This window comes from Annulohypoxylon truncatum (assembly GCF_022578515.1).
Source record: "Annulohypoxylon truncatum strain CBS 140777 unplaced genomic scaffold F4807scaffold_54, whole genome shotgun sequence".
Lineage (NCBI taxonomy): Eukaryota > Fungi > Ascomycota > Sordariomycetes > Xylariales > Hypoxylaceae > Annulohypoxylon > Annulohypoxylon truncatum.
In genome coordinates this window covers 192,604-209,931 of record NW_025953840.1, presented here as the reverse complement: position 1 = coordinate 209,931, position 17,328 = coordinate 192,604, and the positions used below count along the sequence as shown (strand labels likewise).

The 17,328-nt window shown below is 46.5% G+C and overlaps 5 protein-coding genes and 2 pseudogenes across 7 annotated transcripts; 5 read left to right on the top strand and 2 right to left on the bottom strand.

Annotated features, from left to right (window-relative positions):
* The first annotated feature begins 792 nt into the window (after nt 1–792).
* On the top strand, nt 793–5,133 carry F4807DRAFT_446688 (uncharacterized protein). The gene is made up of 5 exons (XM_047999834.1): nt 793–2,271; nt 2,328–3,095; nt 3,144–3,949; nt 4,045–4,313; nt 4,375–5,133. Exons 1-5 carry the CDS (start codon nt 1,186–1,188, stop codon nt 4,830–4,832), a joined length of 3,387 nt encoding a protein of 1,128 aa, XP_047849152.1. The 5' UTR covers nt 793–1,185; the 3' UTR covers nt 4,833–5,133.
* Nucleotides 5,134–5,188: 55 nt separating this feature from the next.
* Nucleotides 5,189–6,142, top strand: F4807DRAFT_328643 (uncharacterized protein). Its single transcript, XM_047995236.1, has one exon. It carries the CDS (start codon nt 5,350–5,352, stop codon nt 5,785–5,787), a length of 438 nt encoding a protein of 145 aa, XP_047849151.1. The 5' UTR covers nt 5,189–5,349; the 3' UTR covers nt 5,788–6,142.
* F4807DRAFT_t153 lies at nt 6,066–6,146 on the top strand (annotated as a pseudogene). The gene has a single exon. The product of its transcript is annotated as a tRNA-OTHER (tRNA).
* Nucleotides 6,147–6,488: 342 nt separating this feature from the next.
* F4807DRAFT_471931 (FAD/NAD(P)-binding domain-containing protein) lies at nt 6,489–8,624 on the bottom strand (the record flags this gene model as incomplete). The annotated part of the gene is made up of 4 exons (XM_048002974.1): nt 6,489–7,435; nt 7,589–7,838; nt 7,901–8,377; nt 8,460–8,624. The coding sequence occupies 4 exons, from the start codon at nt 8,622–8,624 to the stop codon at nt 6,615–6,617; spliced, it is 1,713 nt and encodes a 570-aa protein (XP_047849150.1). The 3' UTR covers nt 6,489–6,614.
* Nucleotides 8,625–12,190: 3,566 nt separating this feature from the next.
* On the top strand, nt 12,191–13,750 carry F4807DRAFT_454571 (Nitrilotriacetate monooxygenase component A/pristinamycin IIA synthase subunit A; the record flags this gene model as incomplete). Its single annotated transcript, XM_048000594.1, has 3 exons — nt 12,191–12,745; nt 12,807–13,408; nt 13,480–13,750. The coding sequence occupies 3 exons, from the start codon at nt 12,191–12,193 to the stop codon at nt 13,748–13,750; spliced, it is 1,428 nt and encodes a 475-aa protein (XP_047849149.1).
* Nucleotides 13,751–14,342: 592 nt separating this feature from the next.
* F4807DRAFT_446681 (MBOAT-domain-containing protein) lies at nt 14,343–16,897 on the top strand. Its single transcript, XM_047999833.1, has 3 exons — nt 14,343–14,979; nt 15,049–16,510; nt 16,571–16,897. Exons 1-3 carry the CDS (start codon nt 14,801–14,803, stop codon nt 16,595–16,597), a joined length of 1,668 nt encoding a protein of 555 aa, XP_047849148.1. The 5' UTR covers nt 14,343–14,800; the 3' UTR covers nt 16,598–16,897.
* A 250-nt stretch (nt 16,898–17,147) lies between these two features.
* F4807DRAFT_t152 lies at nt 17,148–17,235 on the bottom strand (annotated as a pseudogene). Its single transcript has one exon. The product of its transcript is annotated as a tRNA-OTHER (tRNA).
* Nucleotides 17,236–17,328: the final 93 nt, after the last annotated feature.

Genomic DNA, 17,328 nt, shown 5'->3' with positions numbered 1-17,328 from the left:
ATAATATTTTTAAAATTTTAAATAATATATTATTTATTAATAATATTTAAAATAAAAAAAATTTATAAATATATATTATAAAATTATTTAAAAAAACCATAAAATAAAAAACTAATAAATAATTTATTATTATAACTTTTATTATTAAAATTAAACTTTTTACGTTATTTTAAATTATTAAAAAAATTATATTTATTATTAAATTAATTAAAAAACTTAAAATAAAATTAAATAATTCCATTATTACCATTTATTATAATAATAATTAAATTATTAATTTAATTTAAAAAAATATCGAAAAATTTTAAATAAAATTAAAATATATAAACATTTATAATTATTAATTTTAATAAAAATATAATATAAAAATAATTTAAATTATATATAAAAAATTTTTTAAAATAATTATTAATAAATTCATTAAAATATTAATAAATATATTATTTTAAAATTTCTTAAAATAATTAAACTTAATAAATATTAAAGATAAATTAACGAAATAAAAAAAATAAAAAATAAAATATAACATTTATAACATTTAAAAATAATAAAACTTTATAAATTTAACTTTTAATTAAATTTAAAAAAATATATTAAATATAATTTTATAATTTTAATATTATTAAGTAGTTTATATGTTTTAATGCTTTAATGCTTTTAAATTTTTAGTTTTTATATAATTTCCTTTAAGATATAATATGGAGACCATTAAAGATTTTGCAGTTAGTCTTAACTATAATCTCTTGGATTAAGAAGATAGAATTTTCTTTACACAATTAATTGAATTATTAAGTCTCACGTTATTTTGACAGAAGTCGAGGCAGACAGAGCTGACCGCAGGGTGCCTAATACGCCTAGTCGCCTGGTCTTGGAACCCCACGGATTGCGCAGATGCGCAGTACCGCAGTGTTGCATTCCCACCTTGCGAGCTACTAGGTAGGTGTAGATACCTAGGTAGGTATATATCAAGCTATATCGATATCTCTCCCTAATGGATGTGTGATTCTGCACAGGTAGATTTTCAGACTTCATAAATCTACACTCAAATTCCCTTCACTCATCCTCTCATCCCCCCATTCACCTTTATCTCTCCTTTTTCCTCATAACGCACTACGTAACTACTCATCGTTCTCGACATTAGGCATTTCGCAACCCAATACAACTAAATGGCCTATAAAGCGGTTCATGAGTCCATCGGGGCCCTCTACATTTGGTACTGTTGTCACTGTAATGGTTGCGGACACTGCCCCATCAGCAACCACCAAGATGGATAATCAAAGTGGCCAGATGAATACCGACTCTGAAGCCCAATCCACCGGCCAGAGTCGCAATCAGTGGCCCGAACATCCGCCGCAGTTGAATTCCACGGACTGTAGCAAATATCAAATTGCACAAGGCCAAACTGACCACTCCCACATCCCCCTTCCTGCTCGTTTACCAACCTACTCTCCTCTCACCACGACAATGTGCATAACAATGTATGGCAAAAGTGAATTCGACATTGAATCGAATTCACTTATGCCATGCATTCCCATTCTAAATGCCACACCTTCTGTACCGGTATCTGGCTTTGCGGGCCAGATGGCGGGACCGCCCTCACGCATTTTCCCCCCTACTACTTCGCCCCTATTCACCATTCTCACCAAGTCAATGTGCAGAGCACTCGACTCTAAGTCGAGATCATTTCTGCCACAAGAAAAACTCAATGCTCTCACCCCGCTTTCAGTGAAAGAAGAATTGAAGAGAGCTATGCCTACACTCCCTGAATCTGTTCTCGACAACTATACGGCAGACATCCTCGCCAAGCACGACTGCGATCAGGAACCGACACATCCTTCGCGGAGATTTCATCATAACACCCGACTTATGAAGACATTCGTGATCCTTGTCCTGCTGGGCAGAACAGAGAGTATTCCGTCGTTCATATCTGGAGGGTTTGCAGACTCTCTGCTCCCCATTGACTACTCTCTATTCTCAAGTGAGAACCTATCCCGGTCTGAACATCCTCCACTAGCATCGCTTCTTAGGCGCTGCTTCGACAAATGGACATTGCCTAGCATCAAAAGATTCACGGAAACGCAATGGGTAGTTCTATCCCCATTTCTAGGTAGCGTCAAAGGGGATATCTCCCTGTACAGCTTCAATGACCACATTGTCCTCCCCATATTCGATTTCGATAACATAACCCCAAAGTCGACTCAAACCGGTGGGTATAGCATTGTGCGAAGAGTCAAAATTCATCCTTGGCACCACAGTTTCCGAGAGGGTCAGGTACGTTTTTGAATCGAATCATTGACTCGAAGGAATGCTAATTAATTATTTTCTAGGATGAGCCGTACTTCGCTCTGAAAAGATTGCATTCCCCGCGTATCAAGGACTTTCGACGTGAAGTCGTCGCCCTAAGGCGATTCGTGATATCGCCAAATTCACACATTATCAAGCTTCTAGCAGCGTTTCAGCATGGGACATCCTTCTACTTGCTCTTCCCCTGGGCCGACGGCGGCAACTTACGCTCATTCTGGAAAGACAATCCTAACCCAGTCATCACCAGCTCCTCTTTGATATGGATTGTCGAACAATGTCTTGGCATTGCCACTGCATTGCATCAAATCCATCATGGTAACCATACAGAGGCTTCAAACGCCGGAAACAGCAATAGCCCGACGGATATCTCTTACTACGGACTCCACGGCGATATCAAGCCTGCCAACATCCTCCTATTCGAGGACGGCCCGCACAGTGAAAATCCCATCTGGGTGCTCAGCGACTTTGGACTCGGTGGACTACACCAAAAAACCGAGAACGAAGTCGGCGATCGCCCTACTGGATTCTCGCCTACCTACCGGGCCCCGGAACTTGACATAAAGGGGGCTATCGACAGCACCTATGACATCTGGTCCCTGGGGTGCGTTTTTCTTGAGATTACTGTATGGTTACTTCGTGGCTGGGATGGAGTCGGGTCTTTCGCTCTATCTCGAGTTACTACCGGCGAGCCAGCGAAAAAAGCCGGATGGATGGACGATAAGTTCTTCGAACTTGTACCTCCGCAGTCTCTAGGTGCGCCGAAGGCAAGACTCAAGCCGAGCGTCGACCAGGTAACGTTTGCGATTTAGCGTAGTCGGGTCTACCTAACATTGATATAGTGCTTCGAAAATCTTACCGGGAGCCAAGCAGCAAGCCCCTGCATCGATGACTTTCTGGGGTTGGTACACGATGACCTTCTCGATGTTAATTGGGAAACGAGGATCAGTAGTTCATTCCTTTCCGAGAAGCTCCAGTGTCTTCGGCAGAAATGCCTAGAAGATCCAGTATACACGGTGGCTCTTCCACGGCCACACAAACCGCCGTGGCCTTATCAAGAACTTGCAGATCTAACAGACAACACCTTAATTTCAAATTACCAAAGACAACCAATTCAGGTCAATATGGCCCAGATACCATTACCAAACGAACTGGACTATCCAGACATGATGCCAATTCCACCTCAGGATACGTACTGGCCTGATTTTAGCGGACAACATCATAATATGCATAACACGTCAGACATCTTGCATGCTCCTATTGACGGGATGATACCTTCAGACACCATACCGGACAACATGCAGCAGGATACACTGCCGACTGAATCATTATCTGTGTCACACCAGAGGTCGCCTGATGAAGCTTCATTCAGAGGTCCCAATGGTCGAAGACGCACATTAGACGACATGACAGGTCCCATCGATATGGGAAATGAGCGAAAGAAAAAGGCGCGCAAGAAAAAGGATCCCCCAAATATTCCAAACCGAGACCCATCGCAAGCAAGTACGAAGGAGTGTTCAGAACCAACGAACACGACGGGAGACAAGCGTCTTTTTGCATGTCCTTTTAACAAAAGGAATCCCGCGAGATACAGCACGAAAGCTTGGAAATCATGCATAGGGCCCGGCTGGACAATATCAAGGCTCAAGTTAGTCCTCGCATCTTGCTTCATCAAGAGCACTCCTCCATGGTACTTAGGTACTTAACTATGAAACGAAGTCTTGACTGATGGGGATATTTTAGAGAACATATATACCGCAATCATTTCTCGCCTTGTTACAGGTGTGATCGTTGCTTCGGTGAATTTCAAACCAGCTCTGAGCTCCATGGACATTCTCGTTCGGACCCGCCGTGCCAAAAACGAGATTCTGACATCGACTTCGATACAATCGACGAGACGCAGAAAGCTCGAATCAAGAATAAGGCGCGAGGTGTCTCGGATGCGCAGAAGTGGGACGATATCTACCGAATCATCTTCAAGTTGGACTCCATCGCGGAGATCCCATCGCCATGTGAGTGGCTCGGGCGCAACAATTATGTTCGGTATCTAGATACTAACTTATCTCTCAATAGACTACGAAACCATCACTGGTGGAGTTGACGCAGGGGTAACGGCAGAGAAAACCAAAGACCCCGACTCACTCGCAGATTTTGAGACTTACCTTCACCGCCTGGCAGGCGATACTGATGGACAGGACGCGTCGGCGATCAAGAAGTGCCTTGACCTCGTGCAGCGTTTCCAGCAAGGACGGGCTGGCGAGCAGCCAGCACCCACGCTCGATATGCCTCCTCTGACATTCGATTATTCGGACGACGCAACTAGGACCTCCGAATCGCAGGAATTCCCTACGTTGCCGACCGTAGATGATAGCATCACCGTTCCTAACGCGGAGGGATTGAACGACCTCTCGTACTGCGGTAGCTCGTTCGAGGCGTATTTCAACGAGGTATTCGATCCCGTTAAGCCGTTTGATTTCTCAGAGTCCTTGGGTCTCGGGGCCGATGGTGGGGCGTTACCGGGAGGGTCATAAAAAATGGGAAGGGAACGTATTTATTTTAGCATGTGTTTTATCTCCTTGGGTAGGTTTTTTGTTGGCGGTATGGATGATATTTGAATGATACCCGTTGCAAATGCTGTGTGTAAGTGTGTGAAAGAGTTAAGGGGCATGTATAGGAGCGCTTCTCCTCTCGGGGTATCATTATGAGTTATGACGGGACACTCGAATGGCCTCTTTCTGGTTATTCCCTATTCTCCCCCTTTTTTTTTCTATTTAGGTACTATATATCTTGGATAGCTGGTAGGCTTGATAAAAATTCCAATTATAAATGATATGAAGTGAGAACTTGGTGAATCTATGTAAGTTACGACACACGTAACAACATGTTCGGACGGAGTAACCCCACATTCGGGATGGAACAACCTCCAACTGTGTTCAGTTTTCCTTTCTTAGCTCATTTCTACGCACAATCTTAACATTCTAGGCTAGAGCAAAGTCTAAGCGAACTAGCCTTTCGAATACTAGCAGTTCACCACACGCCGTCGAAGCCATGGTCCTAAATCTCCGGAGAGTCTACCAGCCGCCAAGCAAGGAGTATAATATTATTATTCGAAATCATAGGGATAACGTCATGGCTTTCTGTCCCCCAAAAGATGAAGAACACATCAATTTTGACCGTTGGCTCGATTCTTCAACTAAATGTACGGAAATCAACATCACCAACACCTACGGGCGCCTCGCAATTCTTCAGCTTGAAGATGACAATTGGAAGCTCGTCGTGTCGGGTAATATTGTAGAAGGTCGAAAGGCCATAAATAATATTGGTGGAAGCAGAGATTTTGACGTTAGGTTCACTGGAGATGGGCACATGCTTTTGCAGTGTTGGAATGGAAAGAATTGGGGGAAAGGCGCTGGCAATGTGTTGGACTTCACAATCGTACCGTTTCAAGCAAGCCTCGAATCAACTCAACCAATGCACAAACTTTAGGCAGGTATTTAGCAGAAAAATGAAGAAGGCAGAAGGCAGAAGGCACCGACAGGCTTAATAGGCGTTGAACCCAAACTTCTATTATACACATGCAGTAAAGCCACGTATCCAATCTACTTCGAGTCCGTGGAGTAGTCAAGTTGTAAAGGTTTAAAAGATAACTTATAATTTTAAGTTGGACGAGTAAAACATTCGAAGCAGTCGATATCGCGAAGCCTAGCCGCGATAATCGCGAATGTCGAGGTATATAAACTTTAATTATTAGCGACGAAATCATCGGCCTCGTGGCGCAACGGTAGCGCGTTCGACTCCAGATCGAAAGGTTATCCGTTGTAAGTAGTCCATTCAAACCAATGGCTAAGCAAGCAAGCAAAAAACTAACAAGAAGATAGCAAATCGGGTCGGGGTCAATTCTCTATTTGGATAATTCGGAATCATCCGAACCAGCCTTAATTTTTGGCCCGTCTGCCGGGGTCCATATTTTTTATCACCAATGCGTGTAAGCTGGCTGACAAACACTAAATTCACGATAGCTTCAATTGCTTGACATCCTTGGAAGGAAATGGCGACTCGCATTGCCCAACTATTTGATTTCTAGGTGTAGAAGTACATTACATAATCCGGACTTTTAACCAACCCCGAACTCTGGAAATCTTGGATAGTAGATACGAGAAAAGAAGGTGCGAGGCGCACAGTATGGGGTATTTTTATCTAGTCCTCAAGCAGCTCCTTGGAACTTGAATCTTTACAACATCTCTTCCAAATCACCATGGTAGCCCTCACCCATTCATCTATGAAACCCGAATCCTGGACGTTCGCGATGAACATCATAACACTTGAAGAAGTCGGCATAACGACGCGTAGAGAAAGACGAAAAGACTAATCGGTCCAAATATGATCATCGGGACCATCGAGACGGTGAAATGACCAAAGAACATCTGCCTTCGCGCTACAGTCTCCCAGAATTCGGTGATCATGACTTCAATCGCGCCCTCCCATTCCCATGGCCCAAGGAGCCTAAATTTGGTGTTGAAATTGGCACCAAGCGCCCAAGTGAGCGGTAGTTTATACCAACAGCCACTGTTGCCATGGGTGTCGTCAGTTCCAGAGAAGCCGAGGCGCAGGATATCACCAAATGATGGCGCCGAGCCCATGTCTAGAGCGAGTTGATACGCATAGCTCTCGTGATCAACACCGTATCGGATTCGGGAGTGCGCCTTGGACATGAGTCGGTAGTGCCCTTCATCTTCGGGGAGCAAAGGGGCACCGGCTACACGTTCAGGTGATAACAGGTTAAGCACCCACAGCTGTGCCTGGAATTCGGTGAGAGGTGGGATGGCGCCTAGATTAGGCCGCACGAACCCAATGAACGCAATGGAAGGATCGTCTCGCGGCCAAATATCACGCACTAATTTGCCTTGGTAGTATTGAGGATTGCATCTATCTTCCCCCAGGAAGGGGAATTCGTGCGTATAGCCCGTGCAGAATATTACTACGTCTGGCTTGATGACTTCGTTTCTTATCCGCGCGTATTCGGGCCGTCCATTGTCCCTGAATTCGACAAGGCCATTTTCGTCGATGCGCTCTGGCCAGGACGCAAGGTCTATTTGCTTACCCTGGGTAGTTTCCAGCGTATTCGGCGTCTGGACTATCCATGAGCGGATGAGATGTAGGAGTCCCTGCGGCTTTTTCGGTTTCCAGACAGCATTGAGATATGGACTGACTTTATAACCAGACTTATTGAAAAATACTTGGCACAAGTCAGTAACAGTTTACTCGCGAAAAGAAACAGAAAACGTACTCTCAGAAGTAGACCATCCCTTCGGCTTTCCTCCAACCCATTGGTCCGTTCCGTGTGTGGTACCCCACGAAGTCCAGAGAATCCACCGAACATAATAGTCGTAGTACGTCCATAAAAGGTTGCTGTTTCTTAACCAGGGGTGTACATATATCGTGTCGAAAAGACTCGCTCGAGAGACATCGATGGGCACCTGGGGACGATCTAGGGGGTTTCGCCGTCGCGCAAATACTAGTCTTGGATTTGGGTTCCTCTGTAATACCAGTGAGTCTCAGCCGCGAATCCTTTCTTGTTACTTATAAGTGGCCTGCCTACCTTTGGAGCAAGATGAAAGCCGTTTCTATGGCATAGCACTACTCGCTTCGTAGGCGAAGTCACGGCCAGGAGAGAAACGTCAGCTCCGGTCTCACCACTCCCTAGTATAAGCACCGTCTTTCCTTCTCCGAACTGTTCCCTCTTCTTCAGCCGTGAAGAGTGAAGCACTACCGGTACTTTCTCAATGCCTTTGACTTCGGGAATGCTAGGGTTGACATGCAATCCAGAGCAAACAGCTACCGCGTCGCATTCCCAGGTGTGCTGCTGGCCCCTATATAAATACGTCACGGCATGGCCGCCCTCCTTTCGACTCTTGACGCTCTTCACTAGGCTGGAGACGGTAATGTGTGGCCACAGCTTGAAGTGCGTACAATATTCGTTGAGATATTCAACGTAGCGCTTCGCACTAATAAAATCCGGCTCGTCATCCCTACAACGAAAGTCAGAGAAGCAAGTGAGCTGCCTCGAAGAGACTAGCTAACAACCGCGTGTTAGTACGTCAGTGTAAGAGAGCTATTGCCAGCTAGCTCGAAGGTGGAACGAAAGGGGTCCCCTATACCTCAGCATCCTCATATGTTCTCGCCAGGAACGTCCCACCCACACCCGTCTCAGACTCGAAGATGCGGGCTTCGATAGTTTTCGTTCCTAGAGCCTTCTCTGCAGCTAAGAGATACTTCAGTGTCACGAGCCCGGAAGGACCTGCGCCTATTATCGCGACCCGCATCCCTGCTGCCGTTTCCGGGTGGGTAGTGCAAGATCCGATATGAATGATAGATCCTGTGGGCTAGACGATGTGGTCCTACAACGTGCAAAGCTGTCACCCATCTCTCGAGGTAAAAGGAGGAAGCATGAGCTCGCTTTAATATCGGTAGGTCGGCCCTCCTCCATATTATATCCTCCGCCTCTCTCGGGCAGTTCTTGTTCCTCAGCCTCCTTCGGTCCCACTCTAGGCGATCACGAGAACTCTTGTCTTCCCATCTTTCATTTGGGTCTATATTTCTCTCAATCTTGCTAGCTTCCGTCACCATCTCGTCCGCCTCCTCGAGGAGGGGCGTGGGTACTGTGCTCCAGTTACAGTGATTCCTCGTTCCGAGAGCGGGTAGGCGAGACACGGGGGAGGCGGCCGCGAATCACAGCGCACATGGCCGCGATGTCGCCAAGGAATGAGGCGTGCTCTCGTTGTACGCCGCGATCTCAACTAAAATCGGATTCGGACTGTACCTTTCGCGTTACATAAACGATGTCTTACCACCCAGCTTCTCCCTGGCAGGATGTCTCGCTCCGAAATGCAATCTCATATTGGTTTCCCCTCCTTATCAACCTTATGCTACCGTTAGCGTCGCTCCCATTTTCTCACTGGTCGACCCTCATGGCCCGACCCCAGAAGTTGAGTGTTGGTGCCCCAGGTACTCCAATAGGATGCCAGAAGGACGCCAATGAGGACCGCCTATAAACGAGGCTGATACAAGCCGAGCAGGCATCTTCCTGGAAAAATAATTCATCACGCTGACACCGTTTCGTTTTGGGCATGGCCGATCGACCGAACCCGTAGGACACGAACGTTGGCCGGACGCAAGGATATTCGCGTGGCTGCAGGCAGTGGCCAACAGACGCGGCCGTGACTTGAGGCTGCTGCATGTAGATCACCGCCATCACGAATTACTGCCAGGGTAGTATAGTAGGCGGGTAATAAATCCATCAAAAGGCACAAACACAAAATCGACACAGGATCTTGCTCAGAAACGTCATCCTAGCTTCGGTGATGGTCTAGATGCCCTTGTCAAGCTGGCATGTTTCCTGAATACAAACCAGTTGACAACCGTTCGAGGCGGTCGACAGAACACCACTAACACATCCTGTATCATGTCGTGCTTCCGGGAGCGGTCCCCGTGCGATTAGGTAGTGTTAGACCAAGCGGTTTGCTAGAACTCGCACGTAGGAGAACTAATATAGATATGTCGGCCAAGTGTAGCCGATGACATCTCATCAGGACCTTGGAGAAGAAAAAAGAAGAAAATTTTCAGCGTATCATGCACGTCATTCAAGTTGTGATGAAGTTTTCGCATGCTCTCCTTACAGTAATTGATTGGTCTAGCAAGCCTGAAGAGTAGTTCTGAGGTTTGATTGGATATCAGGTCGACCGAAATAGAATTTCTAGATTTGAATTTTCTCTGCAATATCGCAGAACCTAAGGATAGATCGTCTGTCCTACGGGCCGGGCTGCAGGTCTGGGGAAATCCTCTCCGACCCGAAGTGTTTCGGCTTCAGACATATCTACATACTACCCCCTAGTTCCCCTATCTAGGATGTAGGGTGTGCTTTTCGGCTCCCATGAGCAAAATGTCTCTTATGTAGAACGGTCCGAGATTAGGTATGTCGGGGTTCAGGAGTAGACACCAATCTCAAGGCTCTGTCCTCCAGGCACTGAAATGAATCATGGGAGACATATAACGGTCATCGATTAGGTCATACTAAATCTCATTCCGAGACTTTCCTCGCTGTCGATAGTGCGTTAACCATCAAGTCTACCAACTTATGACTCTCGTCCGAGATATCTTACTGGGTAACGATACGAAGTACCATGCGACAAACAAGATGTAGCTTTCCTCAGACGACTATAGAGACTTTGCTGTCGCCCTTTCATCAGACCTTGCCGCACTGGAAGATATCCACTTGATCGATATTATTAAGCATTTTCGAATCAAGAATAAAACGCCACTAATTTCGTAACACCATTCACACTATAAGCAATCCCTATCTACGTTGTATGGAAGTTACCTTTCCAATATCAATATGCCCTCTCCTTGAATAGGTAGCTAGCAATATAATCATACGAGAGGTTTGCTATTAGTAGTAATATTGTAGCAAGAACGCCTACTATCGTCTAAAATTCCACGATACGGTCTCACCACAACGCCTATTCTCTACTTACACCCCTGAATATATTCGTGACATGTCCTACGTAATCTGAGGCGATTTTTAATTCATCCTATTGGCAGTGAATCGGCAGATGATCAAAGGAGAAACGGGCTAACCTGGATAGGAGAGTATAGGCTCGTGTAAATCAAACAGAGATCTTTGGCAGGAGGCTACTGGGTCACAGGTGACGATATAGATTACCCACACTCTCTACTGTCATTACCTACCTAGATACTTATATGCTATGAGTCGAATCATTCATCTTCTCGAAAATTATGAGGCATTCAAATTGGTGACTTCACCCGTCACTAACAATAACAAAGTAGAGGTATTCAAGAAGAGTCTCGTAGAAGCTTGAAAAGGACTTGGTAATGATGAAAGAAGCGTATCTACCTACCTATCCGGAGGGGGTATATATCATACAACTCGACCTTTGTACTAGGTATCACGATCAAGTCCAAGTTGCACTAGCCTTAAGGATAAAGGAATGAAAAGGGGTTGATGACATAATAGTGGCTTAGCCACTCAAGTATGGATATTTCTCATTGCTGTGAAAAGACGCCTGGAAACGACGAAATCATGGATTCATCGATGAACACCTAGGCAGGGGGCTTGCTTCTGATCGTTCTGATCGGTAGTCTATCACCTACCTACCTACATAGTACCTAGGTAAATACTTGGTGCATGTTTGGGGCCAAAGGTAGTGGGTTTGGATTATATCCAATGCCTTTTCCTTATCCCTATAACTAGCTTGAATTTATTAAACCTCTACCTTATGACACACCTAGATAATATTAACGGGTAGTGATGTGTATAGAAGATACCAAATTTCAGGGAAGTTAAGAACTTACAGAAAAGTTTGCCTTTGATAGGAGTGTTAATAGATCCCCTTAGTCGGCCATCCTTATTCTATCAGGCCCTCAGCTAATTATCTCCTAACTAACCTTCCAAAATGGCGTAATAACCAACATCACGCAATTGAAAGTCCTCAGGCATAGCATCATATCAGTCCTCTAATTCGCAGCCCATAAGCTTTCCGCGTCCACCCGATCGCGAACGCTGATTGGGAAGACGGGGTCGTACGGTACGGTAGACAGGTCCCGAAGTTCGCATCACGCAATCCGCGCGGAGCATGGTGGAAGAGTCGGGGTAGCGCCCCATCAGGGTGGTAGATTCGAACATCAAAGCTCCGTAGTCCCGGATCCTATAAATTGCCGGATATCTAGGTAGGTATTCTCATGAATTTTATACGGAAAAACTGTGCTTTACTCGTGCTTTTCTTCTGGGCACTGTAGTCTATAAGAAGCATTCTTTTCAATTCATTTATAAGCTATTTACCAAAGGAAACAGTAAGAAAAGAAATTAACCAAAATGACGTCGTCCAACGACACAAGCACCGAGGCGCAGAAGCCCAAGAAGCAGCTTCTCCTAAATGCCTTCGTGATGACAACCCCGGGGCACCTGTCGCCGGGACTGTGGCATCACCCACGCAATAAGACTGACGATTACAACAAGCTCAAATTCTGGACGTCGCTAGCACAGCTTTTGGATGAAGGCGGATTCCACGCTATGTTCATCGCGGACACGTTAGGAGCTTACGATGTGTACAAGGGACCGGCAAACGTCGAACCCGTGCTCAACTCAGGCGCGCAGTTCCCCGTCAACGACCCGCTATACACGGTGCCGGCCATGGCAGCGGCGACTAAAAATCTGATCTTCGGAGTTACTGCCTCGACGACTTACGACGCGCCGTATGCTCTTGCGAGGCGATTCTCTACTGTGGACCATCTAGCTGAAGGGCGGGTGGCGTGGAATATTGTCACGTCGTACCTTGAAAGCGCGGCCAGAAACTTCGGCTTGGAAACCCAGATCGAGCATGATGAGCGTTACCGAATTGCGGACGAGTATATGGATGTAGTTTACAAGGTACGAGTTCCTTCTATTAGCTGTCCTGAGAAAGGGATCACTTACTAGACTGGGTTTGAAGCTATGGGAAAGCAGTTGGAGGGACGATGCCGTGGTCCGAGACCGCGAGAAGGGCCAATTCGCAGTAGCCGGGCGAGTGCGTCCAATCGGCCATCAGGGGAAGTACTTCAAAGTGCCGGGTCCCCACATTTCGGAGCCGTCTCCTCAGCGAACGCCATTCTTGTTTCAGGCAGGCACGTCCAAGGCCGGAACCGAATTCGGCGCGAAGCACGCTGAAGCTGTTTTCATGGGAGGCCAACTGCCGGAGCTAGTCCGGAAGTCAGTTGATGCGCTTCGGTCAACAGCCAAGCAATTTGGTAGGGATCCGAGCCACATCAAAGTCTTCACGGGGGTCACGATAATCGTAGATGAGACGGACGAGAAAGCGCAGGCTAAGTACAAGGAATTGCTCTCGTACGGAGATCGAGAAGGCGCGCTTGCGCTGTTTGGCGGTTGGACGGGGAATGACCTCTCGTCGTTCTCGGATGACGAGGATCTGATCCTGGTCGATAAACCCGCGATCCGATCTCTAATCCACCGTTGGTCGAGCACGGTCCCCGGCACAGAAGGATTGAAGTGGACGAAGGCTCGAATTGTCGAGTTCTTATCGATAGGTGGCATGATGTAAGATCTCCAACGCGATGTCTTAAAAAAGAGCAGATCGCAGGGGTGATGCTGACTACATGCATTTGCAGGCCTAAGATTATCGGCAGTCCCAAGACGGTTGTCGACGAACTCGAGAGATGGGCCGAGGAGGCAGACGTCGACGGCTTCAACCTCGCGCATGTAGTTAACCCTGGCTCCTTCGAGGATATTATCGAGTTTGTGATCCCCGAATTACGAAGGAGGGGATTGCTTGGAACCGAGGCTGAGCGAGAAGGAGCTACGGCACGGGAAGTCTTCCTCGGACAGCCGCATCTTCTAAGCGACCACCCGGGTCACTCATATAAATGGCCGATATCTTAAAGTATGTCCACCTAGATAGATTGATTCAAGTCCTGAGCGATATGGAATGATCCCGCACTCGGACTGCTCGGAAGCATCGTTCATATGTATTCCAGCTATCCGCCCTTCCGAAGATCCAGACAACTCATAGCATCGAATGGTGCAATGGGTGGTGGGCAGGTGATATTGATATTTCATAACTAAATTCGGTTCTGTCGAGTCCCGTGAGAATTTTCAAGTGGTAGAAGGAAAAAGAAAAGGAGAGAGCAAAAGTATTCTTGGTACTGATCCGCGACGTTATACAAACCCAATTTGATGATTAAGATTCAGAAAATTCACGGAGCCGAAGTTCCTTTTAGAGTTAAGGTTAGGGACGAAATAAACCACGTGGATGGTCGGCAGTGACGTCAAATCTCCAAAATCTCCAATGCTGGTGAACTACCCGTTATGGATGTATGGTAATTTAGCAGCCTGGGAAGTCGACGCCGTAAGTGGCTGTGTGGGGTCGGGGTGGCAGAACCCCCCTAAAACCACTAAAGCAAGGCACCTACCCAGGATTACTAGTGCCCTAGAAACCGCTATATTTATAGTGCACGGCATCCATGTAAGTATCGTCGTCAATTGCGCAGCCTCCAAATACTCTGATGACAACATTTTCTTTAACAACATTTCGAATCTGTTCCCTTTCCTTTTCCGATTGTGTGTCATTCTCCCATTCAAACCAAAAATAACTAAAAATACATAGGATCGCGATATTATCATTATTATTACTATTGTATTACTTCGTCGCCATTGTGACTTAATTCCTCTCCTATTCTTGTCCATCGTTTCAGCCGTCTTCGTTGACGAAGTACATTACGCATTACACATTACACCACATACCACATCTCCTTATACCCCTCAACTCAATAACATAACACGGTTAGGATTACCTTGCCATTGGAGAGTTTGCACCGGTTGCTCTCTTACTATTGATCCTCCGTCAACGAACCTCTCGAAACACTGAGCTTCCCCTATTGGTCGCCACCGAAGAAACAGAGAGGAGAGTGCTTACGCCAGGGGCAGACAGCAATGTCTTCCACCAACATTGACGTAGACGATGGCCAACACGATCATATCCTACGGCCGAGGCCACGAAAACCGCAACACGCCCAAGTCGCTGAGTTGACCAGAGAACACAGCAGTAATTCCGTTAATGGCAACGCGCATCTTGAGCCGCCTTCGGAGGAACCTGTCTCGGGCTTGACTAGGTAGGTAATTTTTACCATTCGAATACACACAATGCTTCCACGGGAAAAGAATGGCTTACAAGTCTTTAGCGGTCGTTCGACACCAGTTCCTGAAAATGCTCCCGCGTCGACCAAAGCTCTGTCTAGTGCACGGAAGCAGGTTCGCGCAGAGCAGCGACGACGTATCTTTCCGACCATCGAGTTTGCCTCCCGAGTCTCCCACTTCGATCCTCGATCAGACTATCGCGATTTCCATGGCTTCTTCAACCTATTCTGGATCGGCCTGGCCATCATGGGCATTACTACCATGTTGCGCAATTATAAGGACACCGGATACCCCTTGCGCGTTCAGATATGGACCCTCTTCACGATCAAGTTATGGCATCTAGCAGTAGCCGACTTGTTAATGGTCGCGAGCACTGCTATTAGCTTGCCGCTACATAGGGTTTTCAGGAGTAGCCAAGGAGCGTTGACGTGGCAGAAGGGTGGTAAGGCTATTCAGAGCATATACCAACTTGTGTGGCTGTCCTTTTGGATCGCCGTGCCGTTCATTTTCAACTGGACTTGGACGTCTCAAGTTTTTCTGCTGTTGCACACCATGGTCCTTCTCATGAAGATGCATTCTTATGCGTTTTATAACGGTCACCTATCGGAAACGGAAAAGCGACTACGTGCCCTCGACGAACCACACGGCGCCTCGAAAGCCCCCGCATACGTCTACCCTTCCGTTGAGCATCCGATGGGCAAACTAGCTCACGGAGATGTGGAAGTCGACAGCGACAGTGAAGATGAAGGTCTCAAGCAGTTGCGGGAGGACTTGGCGCGCGAGCTGACAAGTCCCATCGGCAACGTGACGTATCCGCGGAACCTAACCTGGTCGAATTACACCGACTACATCCTATGCCCGACGCTCTGCTACGAACTGGAATATCCACGTAACGAATCGATCCAGTGGACATCATTGATAGCGAAGATAATCGCCACTTTCGGCTGTATATTCTTGTTAACTATCATCTCGGAAGAGTACATCCTACCTGTTCTTCAGGAATCTACCGTTGACATCGAAAAGAGCTCGTCCGCGGTTGAGACATGCCTCATTCTCGCTGAAACTATCTCATGGCTGCTCTTCCCGTTCATGCTCACCTTCCTACTCGTGTTCCTCGTCATCTTCGAGTACGTGCTAGGCGCCTTCGGCGAGATTACACGTTTCGGAGACCGACACTTCTATAGTGACTGGTGGAACAGCACCGACTGGATGGAATTCAGCCGCGAGTGGAACATACCCGTATACTCATTTCTACGGCGACACGTGTATGCGACCTCGAGACCAAGTATCGGGCGCAACATGGCGACGCTCATCACCTTCTTGGTCTCTGCCATCGGCCACGAAATTGTCATGGCTTGTATCACCAAGAAGATACGCGGCTACGGCTTCGTATGCCAGATGTTGCAGCTACCGATCGTCATGCTGCAGCGCACCAAGTGGGTACGCACCCATAAGACGGCGAACAACGTGCTTTTCTGGTGCAGCATGGTTTTAGGACTGAGCATGGTAAGTTCCTCAGTTTTTTCGGGAAGTGGCGAGAAAAATATAAAAACTAACCTCTTACAGATATGTTCACTCTACGTCCTGGTTTAATTTGAGGTCGCGCCTGATGGTTACCCAAGGAGCATATAGCTGGTTTTGGCATAGACGGAAAAGGGAGCGGTGTCGAAGGTTAGAAAACGCGGATGGTATCCGAACAAGATCTGAAGAAGACTTGGGCATCACTGCCCTCAATTACCGACACCATACTCAACGTTGGAATGGAAGTGTATTATTATGTATTTGTATTACATGTCTCGGATATACCCCCATACCCTTTGTCGATAGGCCTAGCGTGAATAGTAGACTGGATGCATATTAGGAAAATTTCACTCACCAAGTTCCTTTTTGAAAGATATGACCCAAAGACATAGTTCTTATGAGGAACATCAACATAATGCGAAGAGCTCTAGCTCACGTAGACTCCGGCTGAGGCTGTAGAATGTATTTGGCGAGTATCAGCCAAGAACTGGATTCTGAGGCGTAGTAGAAATCAAATACTCAACTTTATAAAATACGAAAACAAGGCGTCCAGGTTGTCATAATAACTCGACTCAATGACAGGTTAAAGACTAGAAAAGGGAAAATAAAAATAAAAAGAATTTGCATCCGCCGGGATTCGCACCCGGGTCCTTCTCGTTCCTACCTGAAGGGTAGGAAGTGAATGAGCTATACTGCTGCTCCACAGACGCCTCCAGCTGAGCATGCTACCGTTCGGGAACGGTGGGAGCCCCAGATGATGGATGTCCAAATTGGTGATAAGAAACTTTATAAGGCCTCTACGC

Excerpts from the sequence above, each read along its gene's own strand:
- F4807DRAFT_446688 (XM_047999834.1), top strand. The coding sequence starts at position 1,186 with ATGAGTCCATCGGGGCCCTCTACATTTGGTACTGTTGTCACTGTAATG. Across the intron at positions 2,272-2,327 it reads ACAGTTTCCGAGAGGGTCAG|GATGAGCCGTACTTCGCTCT; the intron begins GTACGTTTTTGA and ends ATTATTTTCTAG. Across the intron at positions 3,096-3,143 it reads TCAAGCCGAGCGTCGACCAG|TGCTTCGAAAATCTTACCGG; the intron begins GTAACGTTTGCG and ends ACATTGATATAG.
- F4807DRAFT_328643 (XM_047995236.1), top strand. The coding sequence starts at position 5,350 with ATGGTCCTAAATCTCCGGAGAGTCTACCAGCCGCCAAGCAAGGAGTAT.
- F4807DRAFT_446681 (XM_047999833.1), top strand. The coding sequence starts at position 14,801 with ATGTCTTCCACCAACATTGACGTAGACGATGGCCAACACGATCATATC. Across the intron at positions 14,980-15,048 it reads CCTGTCTCGGGCTTGACTAG|CGGTCGTTCGACACCAGTTC; the intron begins GTAGGTAATTTT and ends ACAAGTCTTTAG. Across the intron at positions 16,511-16,570 it reads TGGTTTTAGGACTGAGCATG|ATATGTTCACTCTACGTCCT; the intron begins GTAAGTTCCTCA and ends AACCTCTTACAG.